The following is a 14,005-nucleotide window of genomic DNA, read 5'->3' as shown; positions in this document are numbered from 1 at the left end:
ATATATTACTCCGGTGGACAGTAGTATTGCTAGCACACAAAAGGTGCTGACTCAGATCTGTCCACTGTCCTTGATTTGGCATCCTTGTCTTTCCTCGGTTTAGTGTTTTATGTCACTAAGGGCTTTGATTTAAGATACAGCACCATCATAAAAGAGGTGACAGTAACAGCTGAGCTCTCTGTTAAAGTACTGTATATTATTTATTTCAAACTGTTTGGGTATATAGGCATTTTCCTGGAACTTTATTACCTTTTATTGGAGGCCATTTCAGGATTTTATTACTCTTCTCTCTGATTTTGTTTATGTGTCAGAGACTTGAAAATAAGGGAATTGCTTAGTTGTCATCTCCAGTGAGGTTTTTAGAAGATGTTGCTGAGTTTATGACTCTACCCCAGAACAGGAGGAAGAACAGACTAGTTGGTAGGGCTCTGGAGTGGGACTAGTTTTTTGTTTCTCCCCATGCTTTCTGTGTGGCTTTGGGCAAATTACTTGTCTGTGCCTTGACTCCGTAGTGGTGAACTGTAGATAGCACTTTCCTGTCAACAATGCAAAAAAACTGAGATTCAGAAAGTGTGGTAATGGAGGCCAATGTAATGCTTATCATTGAAAGAGGGGAGAGAATCCAGAACTTGCTGGAAATGATCAGACCGAAAAAACTTCCCTGCTAGGAGGATGTGCCAGTGCCTAAGTAAAGGCTGAGAGGTGCAGGTGAGCTGGAAACCCAGTGCCACAGGCAAAACAGGGCTTCTGCTGTATCTGAGTGTAGGCTCAAGAATATAATCCCATTTTTGCATGATGTCTTTCAAACATTGTAGAACATGATGCCACAAAATATGACCTGAACATGAGCATTTCTGCCTGCAGCTTGCTGTTGTGTGGAGCGGTGTGATGGCGCTGAGTTGGTGTTACCAGTGTCACTCTCTCTGGGACATACAGCCCCTTGGTCATCAAGGCTAATAGCCTTTGCCTTCTGTGGTTGATGTTTGCTTGTTCTTCCTTGTGCCTCACTTTCAGTCAGTTGAGTACAAGGTGTTCCCACGGGTTAGGGCAGGTTAATGGAGCAGAACTTTGGGCAGGAACAGGCAGGAATTCCTGTCTGCCAAAGAAATTCAGCTTACTTGGCCTGTGTACAGTTAGAGCTTAGTCCTGCTGTCCATGGAGATGAGTTCTGTTCTTTTTACTACTCCATAGGGAGGCTGGAAATATGATTCACCTTACAAGATTTACAATCAGGTAAGAATATTTGGCTGGAACTCCCTGCTGTATAAATGTTACTAGTTGAAAAATTAGCAAAGAGCTGTTTTTCTACCATCACTGGTGGCGAAGAGGGGGGTGGGAATCAGTTGTGGAGTAATGAGTAAGGACGATATCAAGGTTTCTCACAGTCTGGACCAGCAGCTGAAATTGTATGGGGATGGTACACAGCGCTAACACGAATGTTGCAACCTTCAGCTCTCGGGCGAAGGCTTCATCCAAGGTTTCTGAATTTCCATTTTGGCCACAAATGGAGATGTCTGCAGACACTTCCCATTTGGAGCTGCCTGGGTCATCTTTGTACAATTCATGAGTGTAATGTCTGCAGGCGACTCTGCATGCAGAAGCAATACAAGGAAAGTATTTAATGCATTCTGGCTCTCGTCTTTTTTTAATGCAGCTGATGAACTGTAAATGAGGAGATCTGAGCATCAAGTGGCCAGTCAGCCCCCCTGGAGACCACCAGTAATTACTTTGTGGACACAGAATGAGAAACTCTGACTTGAAATACTAATATGGGCTCTTGTCTGTCTGCTGTTTATGGAGAAAAACAGCTTTTGAGGCCCTCCAGGGAAGTAGTAGGAGGGCAGAATCCTTCACAAAATTCTGCCCCCCAGTATTTGTCACGAATTTGCACTGGCATATTTAGCTAAAACTCCCCTTCCTCAGCTCTCAGGCTCAGGTCCCTTCTAATGTTAGATTCCCGGTTGGTTTCTGATGCATTATGGAGTCTTGCTGCAAAAAGAGGGAAGCCAAAACCTTTATTTTCTTCTTTCCAACAAACCCATTTTTAATATATCTTAAAATAGCAAGCAGGGCACAAGTGCACTTTTTCCCCTCTTGATGGATGAAATTTAACTACTGTTCCTTGATTTGTATTACTATCGATGTTACTAACAGTCTTTTCTGACGCTGGAACAGTCTTTGAATGCCAAATCTAAAGAGAGGAAACTGCTGCTGTGTTTTGATGATGGCAGTGGAAAATTAATATTAAAACAGATGAGAAGGTTTTTTTTTTATCCAACTTGGCCAATTTTTGCCGGTTAGATGTTGAACTAAAGAATTGCCAAGTGGGCGTTTTCCATAGAGATAATGAATTTGCATTTTATTTCCATGTTTGCTAGGGTTTTTAAAACAAGTGGTCCACCCTACCTCTGAGCACAGGAGAAAGCATTTACACTGCATAAATTGTGACTGATTGGTAGGAATTAACTGTTGGTAGCCCTTTCTCCTATTTCTCCGTGAAATGCAATATGTTGTTTTAAAGGCCAGCTAAGATGTTCTAATTTGAATGAATTGCTCACTGGGAGACAGTCAGATGTACAGAAAATTAATTTCAGTTACAGTCACTCATATCCTCGAACACTTTAAATGAAAACATAGTGTAACTAATAAATATCTCTCAGCATGGGCATGCTCTCCTTAAAGCCTGATTAATGATTCCATCCTCAGCATAAAATCCCCACCCTGTTAAGGTGAAGAATTGTTAGTTGATTTAAGCACTTCACCTGCCTGAACACTTCAGCATATTTCATAAAACATTTGATGAATGTGCTGTACTTTAAGAAGGTAGAACATACTTTTCAAAAAGGTAAAGTATCTTTTAGAAGGTATAATCTCTCACTAGGTAAGAATAGAGCTGTAAAAAGTTCACAAGGCCCTGTGAAACCAGACCTTCGGTATAAACAGTAAGTGCCTTGCTAATTAATATACCCTTGCAGAAGAACAGAAGGCTGATAATATGGAACATCCCACAACAGGAGACTCCGAAATCAGCTGAAAACCAGACAGCTGCTGGATAAGGCATAAAGTCAACAAGAATTTGCAGTAACTGGGGGAAAGGTAAAGGTGGCAGTGGGAGATTGCGACCACCAACTTGGTTAATTGGAGGCTGAATTGGACTACCCTGCCGTGGTGCTGGAGCATGCGCACATTAATTAAAAGGCCTTGTAACTTTAAATGAAAGTGACAGACTCTACTAACCAATAGAAATTGTTAAGATAAGGTACTAACCAATAATTATAATTAAGGGTGTGTATTTCTGTGTTTTGAACTGCATAAATATTCCTAAGAGTTTTTAGGCGGGGGTGCTAGCTTTGTGGATTACCACCCAGCACCCATCCCTGCAGAAATGCAATAAATAGAAAAAACCTCTACTCTGTGTGTGTATTGGTATCTGCACACCAGGTAAATGACCCTGCCTTAGGACAACAAATGCAGTTTAGTTTTGCTTGGCTAACAAAATACTCATCCAGCAGCATTTGCTGATCTCCAGAAGGTAGCTGTGTTCCCTCCTTGGGGTCTGTGTAAATACCCAATCCGTGCCAGGCTTTCTTTGCCCTGGGGTGTGCCGTGTGTTAACAGGGACTTGCTCTGATAACTGCTTTCCAGGGGCTGCTGTGTTTGGAGCTGCTGTTCTCCTCTGGTTCCTACAGTTGTGCTATCATCCCTGTGGGATATATAGCACTTTCGTTTAAAAAAAAAAAAAAAAATTTAAGAAAATTTGCCATGTTTTGTTGACATTCATTCCCTATCGCAATGATATTTTCATTTCAGTTAAATTCACTTTACCAGTGCCACCTATGTGCAGAGGGCTTTATTTTCTATGAGAAAGGGGCACTGATAACAGCCAGATCTGGTGGGTCTTGACTGCTGGCTCTTCCAGGCAGGGACAGAGGCATGTTTGCGTATATGTTCTCCTGAGCCAACTTCATCCGTTTCCCAGATCTCAGCCTGCTAATTACTCTATTCTTGAGGAAATTGTCAATGCTGGCCTCATGGCAGGAACGTAGTTGTGTCTTTGGAGCCCTGGGCACGTGTAGCCTCTGTCAGTTCTCTGTGTCCTTTGTGGGCTACCTTATGAAGGAGATACGGCTGCTAGACTTCCCTGCTATGAGAGGAGGGATTTTGTCCCATCAGTACACCACCCTGTGGAAAACTGCCTGAGTCCCACTGGCACCAAGTCCATTTTACACTGGCTATATGTTTTTTACCGTATTTCTCTCCACCAGTTCTGGCTTATTCCTTTGCTTCCTTGTGTTGCTTGTTATTTCTCCCCACGCAGCTTAATTTCTGGCTTGCTTCTGACAGACTGGTTCCCCTCCGGTGTTTCTGCTCAGGCCTTGACTTGTTTCTCGCACAGTGCTTCCTATGCAGCCCGATGCCTCGGAGCAAATTCAGAAGCTGCTTGGCATTCCTTTGCTCTGAATTTGTCCCCTTGCCTTCCAGAGGACCTTGAAAATAATTAAGCAAAGTCTGTTTACTTGAGCTTTGTGCGGAAGCGGGTGAATTTCAGCCTTAATGAATAATCATCTCTGTGGAAACCCTAATCAACAGAATTTTTCTTGATCCTGGTGGAGGATGAGGCATTTGGCTGGGTAATAAACATAACATTAAGTGAGAAATCACTTGCTGGTTATCCCTGTTAGGTGATGCATGCAGAAGAAATGAGCTGTATAACAAAATTGCTTCACTTGCATCACGCAAAGAAAACAGAGAGATGCAGAGGCGCCAATACCTGTGAGAGAGCTAAAATGAGGGTGAAAGGAGGTTATGTCAGTTCTTTCCCTCAAAAACCTTTCCTCTGGCACAAGAACAAAATTGCCCTGAAACCATCAGAACCCAGTATTTCCTTATGCAAATCCCAGCCCTTTACTTCGTTCTAACAGAAGGAAATTTCTTTTCTTTAGGTGAAATTTGGAACCTGTAACACTCCCAAGCCAAGCTTCTTTGATTTTGAGGGAAAGCAGAAATGGTAAGAGGAAATCCTTGTAATTCCTAGCAATTTCTGGCTCTATTTTTTGTTGCATCTTGTCTTATCTGTTGACAGATTCTGGACCTAGGGGATGCCACTGAACTGGCTTTAAAACCCTTTATCTAATAGGGAAATGTTAGCTGCTACGCCTGATGCAGATGTGAAATATCAGACTCCTATATTTACCTTATTTACCCAGGATTAACCTGTATACAACAGAAATTTTGTGAAAAAAAGCTGTTTGCAAAGCTATAGCTTACTTGGTGAACACAAAGTGATGTTCCAGACTGGATCACAATCCTCTGAAAGATCCTTTCATGGCAGAGTGCTGCACTGACAGTGGCCATTCATGGCTTCAGAGAAAAGTCAACTATTTCAAACTGAATGAAAGATGGCTTTACACCCCCTGAATATGTTTAGATGGATCTGTTCACTGTGTTCCACTGATGACACTATAAAAACACATTGTACTGTCTCCGAGTGGCTCGCTGATGTTTTGCTCTCTCTCCTAGGGAGGCTTGGAAAGCCCTTGGAGACATCAGCCCTCATCAAGCTATGCAGGAGTATGTTGCTACAGTGAAAAAAATGGACCCCAGTTGGAATCCACAGGTAGGAAACATGAAAATACTGTTCAGCAAACAAACCAGCATTTGTGTCTTTGCAAAGCTAGCAATGGTTCATCTTCACACGGATGTTAATTGCTGCATGCCAAACTTCATTTTGAGCAGATTAAACTCTAAATTCATTTTAAAAACTCTGCTTTTGTTATGACTGAAACATGAAGAACCATCTCTTTCATTCATAATTATCTTCATTACAGTGAGCGCATGCACAGGGTTCATTTGGCTATGGTGATCTAATTTATTTTGCTTTTATTGGTTCATGCTGTATTTAGCATGTAAAGATACTTTTTATCCTCTTCTCATCTTTCTCTTTTCAACTACTATTTAAATGTTGATCAATAGAAAGTAATCTCCATGAAAGTGACATGAACTGAATGATCAATCCTAAAAATGTTTTCTTTTTGTTTCGATGCAGCAAATTACCAAATCTGATTATGATTAGGTACTCCAACATAACAAGTGTATTTGTAAATCCTGTATGTGCATCTTACAGGGGACTGTACTGTCATTTTAATTAATCTGTCTTTCATCTACCAGGCTTATTACTTGATTGAATATTTAAGGATATCTCCCTTTTTGTAGACTGATTTTTATACAATTTTTAAAGAGGATTGCTCTTTAGAAAAAGAATTGCCTTTGATTGGAGATAGAGTGGAGATATTTTACTAATAGGAAAATGCTGAAGGCATGGTAATTTCTTTTCATAGTAGGAAACTGATTCATTTTTGGTCCTGTGCTTTGGAAGCAAAATCTTGTGTGAGCACAAGCCTATGAATCAAGAATTTGATTCTTAGTTGTCTTCTGGTGCTGTTCTAGAGACTTTAGAGTAATTGTTTTTTCTTCACTAGTTCATGTTTCATGGTGTTGATCCTGTTTTTACAGCAGACAAATATTGTCATTTAGAGGAAACTCTTTTTAACATCCTCGGGGAAAATAGTTTTATATGCTGCGCAGTGCAGTTAGCAAAAGCTAGCTGTATGCTGTGTAAATTCTTGTCTCATCTAAAATTCTTATACAGAAATAAAAGAATTTAAAAAGAATCCATGTACGATCCTGAATGAAGAAAGTGTCTAGCAGTGTAAAGCGAGACCTTACAGCAGCCTTTCAGTACCTAAAGGGGACCTACAGGAAAGATGGGGAGGGACTCTTTATTAGGGAGCACAGCAATAGGACAAGGGGTAATGGTTTTAAACTGAAAGAGGGGAGATTTAGATTACATATTAGGAAGAAATTTTTTACTGTGTGGGTGGTGAGGCACAGGTTGCCCAGAGAAGCTGTGGATGCCCCATCCCTGGAGGTGTTCAAGGCCAGGCTGGATGGGGCTTTGAGCAACCTGGTCTAGTGGGAGGTGTCCCTGCCCATGGCAGGGGGGTTGGAACTCAATAATCACAGAATCTTAGTGGTTGGAAGGGACCTTTGAGATCATCGAGTCCAACCACATTATAAAAAAAAAAAAAAAACAAAAACAAAAAAACAAAACACAAAACCCACAACACACAAAAACAAACAAACAAGCAAACAAAAAAAAAAACAAAAACAAAACCAAAAAACCAACAACAAAAAAAAAAAGCACCCACCAGCTAAACCCCACACCCACAACCTCACACACAACACCCCACCACAAACCAACAATCCTGGGCACTAGAGCATGCCCTGAAGAGCCACGTCTACACGTTTCTTAAATACCTCCAGGGATGGTGACTCCACCACCTCCCTGGGCAGGCTGTTCCAGTGCTTGACCACTCTTTCAGTAAAGTAATTCTTCCTAATATCTAATCTAAACCTCCCTTGCCGCAGCTTCATACCATTTCCTCTGGTCCTGTCGTTATTCCCTTGGGAGAAGAGGCCAACCCCCGCCTCTCTACAGTTTCCTTTCAGGTAGTTGTAGAGGGCAATGAGGTCTCCCCTCAGCCTCCTCTTCTCCAAACTAAACATGCCCAGTTCCCTCAGCCTCTCCTCATAGGACTTGTTCTCCAGACCCCTCACCAGCTTGGTGGCTCTCCTCTGGACACGCTCCAGCAGCTCAATGTCTTTCCTGTAGTGAGGGGCCCAAAACTGAACACAGTACTCGAGGTGAGGCCTCACCAGTGCCGAGTACAGAGGCACGATGACTTCCCTGCTCCTGCTGGCCACGCTATTCCTGATACAAGCCAGGATGCCGTTGGCCTTCTTGGCCACCTGGGCACACTGCTGGCTCATGTTAAGCCGGCTGTCCACTAACGCTCCCAGGTCCTTTTCTGCCGGGCAGCTTTCCAGCCACTCAGCCCCCAGCCTGTAGCGTTGCTTGGGGTTGTTGTGACCAAAATGCAGGACATGGCACTTGATCTTTAAGGTCCCTTCCAACTCTAACCATTCTATGATTCTATAAGAATATGCATTAAACAATTTAAAACAAACAAACCAAAACACCCAAAAGTTTCCTGAATTTTTATGGCTAGAGCTTCTGCTCATAAAAAGACTTCTCATGCATGGTAACAAGCTTGGCTTTGGGTACTCCACTTTCTTGCCTCAGAGAAATACTTATTGTCACAGGTGTGACCCTCAGGTTACAAAGCTGTCAGCTAGGAAAGTGGAATAATCTGTTAGTTTAAAAAAAAATAAAAATTAAAGAAGCCATAGAGCAGACAAATAATGGTTTGCAGCGCTGCTCCTCCCCTCTTCCCCTACGGTGAGGAATGAACACGTGTAAGTGTGTGTCTTCCCATTGCTGTCCTTGCATAAGCCTGTCCCCAGGACTCAGCAGGAACTAGACCCTGCAGGGTAATGCTGTTGGACCAGCGTGTTTGCTCATTCATGCATTGCTCCATCCTCCCTTTTTGAATAGTCGATGCAAGAAGTGAGGGCTTGCAGGAGGAGAGCAATGCTGGAGCTTGAACAGAAGTTTCTGTGAAGATGGCTGGGCCAAGCTGTCAGAGCAGTTTAAAGAAACGTGACCTTTCTTCAGATGCTTTCGCTCCAGTGTTTCAATAGATGTGCTTCTCTCACTCATGTAACTTATGCATATATTTCTTGGCTTTTTGAAGCCAATGATTTTTTTTTTTTTTCCTCTGTGTGGTCTTGGTGCACAGAGCTATAATCCTGAGGAAAATCTGTAGGGTGTTATCTGGTTTACCATCCCTGCATCCTGCTGCGTAGGTGCCACAGTTTTTGTCGTGACTCTTTTCTTTTCCTGTGCCTTGCCTATGACCAAGCTAGAAACTTGTTAAGAGATCTGAGCTCTTTACATTGAAGGAATATGCTCAGGTCCAGAAAGGCGTAGCAGTGGAAGTTACATTAGCAGAGAATGTAATTTAAAAGTTAGCATTAAAAACCAGGTGACATTGCTTTCTTTAAAAGTCACCTCCCCTTCCTACTACATATTCCTTTTAATTCCCCTTTCGTACAACCAAAATGCTATCAAGAGTCCTCTCACTGATCTGTCTCGTGCTGCTCTGCACTTTTTGTTTTTTTTTTTCCCCCCTACCAAATCCACTTTCTGCAGCCACGAGAGGGAGCTCTGTTCTTTAAAATGATGGAGAGATGCATGTGTCAGGGGATGGAGATAAAATAGCTATTTTAGTCTTCAAATTTCAAATTGGATTTATAGAAAAGATCTGTGGGTACATTACAGGGTGCTTCATCACTGTCATTGTGTCTACTTTACATGCTCGTCTGCTGAGTTCCTTTGGATTTTTCTTATGTTCAGTAGATCATGAATGAAATATTCCTACCATTTGGTTAAAAGCAGTATAAAGTGCTTGGTACAAATTGGAAAAGTTCGACTTTAAGATCATTATGTATCCTAAATAGTAATTACAGTACAAGGGTGTTGGATTTCTCATTGTGCAGCTTCATTAATTTTGCTGTTGTAAAGCTTTCTCAATATTACCTACATGGTTTTTTCCTCATCAGTTCATCACACCCCTTAAAGTTGTTCTTGTGTGTGATTTTAAATACTCCTCTGTCGCCTGTTTCGTATACTTGCAAAGGGGTTTTTATATGTTGATTCTTTAGTACTAAATATGGAAAATTTGAAACTTAGAAACACCTTATCTTTTTCATAGGTTCATTTTTTTCCCAGCAGTTTTGCTGCTGTTCTGCAGCTTTCAGGCTGTCAGTATTTTTCTTAATAAATAGAACGGAACTAAATGCAGTATTTCTTAATGCAGTCCAAATAGATCCACTTCTTCATTCCCTTTTCTTGATTCTTCATTGATTCATTCTATCATATTGACCTTGCAGTTTCTATATTAGTACGTTTTCAGCATCAGACTGTAACTGCTATAATTTAGTAATCTCTGCTTGTTTTGGATGGAAAAAAAACCCAAAGTAAAAACATTCTGATGCAGTAGGAGCACACTGAACTTGTGTTCAGAAGCAGTGAGAACACCAGTAGCAGCTAAAATCTGACCTGCACCTTATTAGGAGACAACTGAATGTGGACAGGCAGTGGCACAGCTGCTCTCTGCTCCATGAAGCTGGTCTGCTGCTTTTGACTGTAGAGGCACATCTGTTGGCTCATCTCCATGGCTCCTTCCAATGTGTTTTAGTTTCATCTTCACCCTTGCTGCTAGCAGGTTGTCTGATAGTTTGTCTAAAACTGGAAAGAAATGATCATACTGGATTTATTTTCAGCAATTTTTTTTTTTTTTTTTTGCTAGGAAATCTTTAAAATAGCAGATAACCTAAAGGATATTGGGGAGAGATCCGTCCATTGTCTGTACATTCATGAAGCTACAGGAATCTCCTTGCTGTATTTATCTTAAACGCAGAAGTCTAGAACCAATAATCACAATTGCCTTTCTGGATGCTTTGCAGTTAGGTCTTCCTGTGTTGGCATGGTCTTACTCTGCTTTGTGTCGTAGGTTGTTTTGTTCCTTTTCCCAAGAACAACTGTTAGTAGAAGGTCAGGACTATACTTTTCCCAAGAACAACTGTTAGTAGAAGGTCAGGACTATACTTTTCCATGCTTGTCTCCGTTCTCCTCGATGCAATCTTCCTTTGTCATCTTCTACCTTTTAGTGCATCTTTTGTTTCTTGTTCTTCCTTGTGAGTCATTCCTTTCAGTCTGAAGTTCCAGGCAGTAGAAAGGTAATTGCTTGGACCAGTTCAGCTCTATTTGCATATTTCAGAGACATCACCTGTCCTTCAAGTCTATTCACTCTTCCTCCAGAACAGAGAATAATTTATGAAGCAATTCTTTTGCGTTCTCTATTCTTAAACAGAAATGTTTCATGCCGTCAACACATCTCACTGCTTTGGGTCCTTTAGAGAAGTGTATGTGTCCTGGCTGCTTCGCTTCTTGTACGTTCACCTGTCGTCTTCCTGCTTTACTGGCAGGAAATGACATGTTGCTTTTGGTGGCTTTTGCTGATGTTTGTCTGAGTTTCGTGACGATATTCATCTCTCCCTGCCAGCCACCTGCAGCTTATTGCCTACGTGTGCTCCTCCGTCCAAGCCCTCTCTCAGGCCGTGGCTGTGTAATACCCGCTGTGGTGGTGCTGTCCTGATGTCTCAGCGGTGGGTTTGGTGATTTAGGGAGGTTCACCTTCACAAGCTGGTTGTCTTGCATCTTTATGCAATAACTTTGTTCTGGTGTACATCACTGTCTCGACTGTATAATGGGGCACTTCTAGTACTTGGAGTTTTTGTGACATTCTTAGTGGCTATATTTCCATTCTCCCACACCCTAAAATTCTAATCTATCACGTATTTGATGTCACAATTCCCCATTGGCTTTAAGCATCCAGATTTTTCAAATCTCAAGTCAATCTGGGAGTTTGTGTCCACAGGCACTGACCATCTGGAGGCAGGAGTGGGACAGTACCTCTTTTGCTCAGCAGCGTCGTACACGTCTCTTTAACTGAGTTGATGTTGCAAGGGAGGCGGGTGGAGGTGTGTACACAACACTGCAGTGAGGCGGTTAGGAGCTGTTATTGATTGTTTCTTGTAACAAGGCGGTTATATGGCACAGCTTAAACAATAAAAATAAATAATAAAAAAGAAAGCGTCCAGATTTGCTCATCAGTTTTAGCCTTCCATTTGCTGATTGCAGTTTTGGCATCTCTTGATTCTAAAAATTTCCTTTTCCTATTTCTTATATTGCGCATTTACTAGTTCTAATCTCAACAGCTTGTCACGCTACTAACTTCAGTGCCATCCTTTGCCAAACATTTAGAGGCCTTCATTCTATTTGCTTTGACTGCTGAAACTCGCAGGAGGACTTAATGATTTTCTATTTCTATATTAAAAAAAAAATGGCATTTTAACTTGTTTGACTTGTCTTACACTTAGTAAGATTTCTGCTGTGTAATGAGGAAAGTTGCATATTAGGAATCTGAAGAGCAGAGACGTGTCTCTAAGGCAAAGCAGGAAGAAAGCTTGAATTCCAAGAAAACAGACATTCACCGAACATCTTCTTAAGCTCTCAAAGGTTTGAAATTCCAGTTCTGATGTTTGCAGGGGACAAAGCTGCCTGTGTTTTTTCAGCCACTGTTCTGTGCCTTGTTTGAGTCGAGGAGGATTTATTTCTCTGTACTCTGGACCAAGTAGTAAGAGTGAAATGCCTCCATTGCCGTGTTGGTGTGGGAGCACTGAGTCACAGCTTTTGAAGCAGCCAGGAGAGGACCCCAGGGGAACAGTCAGTCAGTCTCATGAAAAAGAAGAGCAACTTCAGAGTGAGTAAAACAGCAAATGCACTATTGCTGCCGGCTCAGAGCAGTCTAGTAAGCTGGAAAACCTGCAGGAATAAAGCAAATTAATTTGTCCACTGGCCAGTGGGTGCTTTTGCGAAAAGTACTGCAGGGGGCAATATTCGATAAGGTGGGTGGCCAGTTACCCTACACACAGGGCTGGGCTCTATCCCCCCTTCTTTCTGTTGAAATAACCTTTCTCAATCACATTTTAAATGCAACAAGCAAGTTGAAAATAAAATGTGGAAAAGAGAATTTGTGATTTGAGGATACAGTGAAAAGCAGTAGAAACAACTTCCCAATTTGCAGAGGAGCTGAGTTGGTAGTTATGCTTCTTGTGGGTTGCACTAGGTGTTACTGAGATGTTTTCATGATTGGAGTCATGAGCCTCGTGTTTTTAAGTAGGACCTCCAGGGCAGCTTAAAATTTCTCTAGTGACTCAAATGCAAACTGTGTGTCTGATGACATTAAAACAGGCATTTGAAAATCCAAACCTGACTTTTTTTAAATTTGGCCTCATTGCTCAAATTTGGCCAGTTTGTGTCTGGAGCAAGCAGCTTTGCTCTCCTGCAGTTTTATGTTTGGTCACTTTTAGGAATTACAGTAGTGAATGGTAAATCATACTGTAGTTTCAGGCTGAAATCTCTGGATTTCTTGGTTAGTAGTGCAGACCGATGGAATTTCTTCTGGAAATTAAGAAATGCATTAGAAAAAAACTAGTGCGTAAACAAAATGAGCGCACCCATCGATGTTTTCCTGTTCTGTCTATCAGTCAAACAGATGTCTCCCTTGATAATCTGTCCAAGCAGCCACCGTTTCTGGTTGGGGAAAAAGCAGCATGGTTTTGTGGGCAGGATTACAAGGGGGATGGGAAGAGCAGGAAGGGAGAAGACCTGTTTGGGTCTCTGCCTGTCGTGAGCAGCAGTGTGTTTGCATACCTGCTGTGCAGCTAGTTTGGGTAAATGTCTCAATTTGTGGCTTGCTATACCGCGAGGTCAAAAACTTTGAAAATAGTGACTTTATTTCTTTTGTAGTATAAAAGCAATTTAATTGCATTGTGTAAAGTGGGGACTAATTGAATTATGGCTGTGCTCCTTAAAGCTTGCCTTCCCGTGCGGTGCTAATGCAGCACACTGGGGAGAGGAGCCTCCTGTGTTGCCAGCATCTCTGCTCTTCACTGCTCCCCTTTCTTTCTCGGTTTGTGTAGACCCTGGTGTGTCACTTCACCCTTCGTGAATTTCATGTTTGGCTTTTTGTTTGGTTTTACCCAGACACTAATGATTGTATTTAAGCATAAAAACAGTAACAAAATGCAGAAAACAAACTGCACTGTTTGCTATATATATATATATAGATATTGAAAGCTCTTATTTCAATGGATGACCACATTGGAAGAAGCAAAACAGTGAGATAATTCACAAACTCTCATCAGGCTCTTCCCCTTTTAAAACAAATGAACAAAAACATCAAAAATCCACCAGCAAGCTTGTCTTTTTTTGGTATTCTTTTAACAGAAAAGGAAGCACTAGAAATTAAAAACAAAAGCAAAAATATGATGCACCCCAGGCTTCTGTCTCTGGGCCGCTTAAGACTTCAGTGTCTTCTGGGTTTAGGCAGCCTTGCAAACTGGAGAGTTTGGGGGTTCTTGTGAACCACCGTGGGGTATGTGATAGTTTGGTATATGTCCTGAGAGAGATTAGATC

At 41.7% G+C, this 14,005-nt stretch overlaps 1 protein-coding gene across 1 annotated transcript in view; it reads left to right on the top strand.

Annotated features, from left to right (window-relative positions):
- ACBD6 (acyl-CoA binding domain containing 6) overlaps positions 1 to 14,005 on the top strand; it is a 90,001-nt gene that overhangs the window by 2,350 nt on the left and 73,646 nt on the right. Inside the window, exons 2-3 of the mRNA XM_074152264.1 lie at positions 4,944 to 5,008; positions 5,521 to 5,617. Of these exons, the coding sequence (XP_074008365.1) occupies positions 4,944 to 5,008; positions 5,521 to 5,617 (162 nt within the window). The remainder of the gene's footprint in view (positions 1 to 4,943; positions 5,009 to 5,520; positions 5,618 to 14,005) is intronic.

Source organism: Numenius arquata, chromosome 8 (assembly GCF_964106895.1).
Source record: "Numenius arquata chromosome 8, bNumArq3.hap1.1, whole genome shotgun sequence".
Taxonomy (NCBI): Eukaryota; Metazoa; Chordata; class Aves; order Charadriiformes; family Scolopacidae; genus Numenius; species Numenius arquata.
Note: the sequence above shows the minus strand (reverse complement) of the source record. Positions and strands in the feature narration are given on the sequence as shown.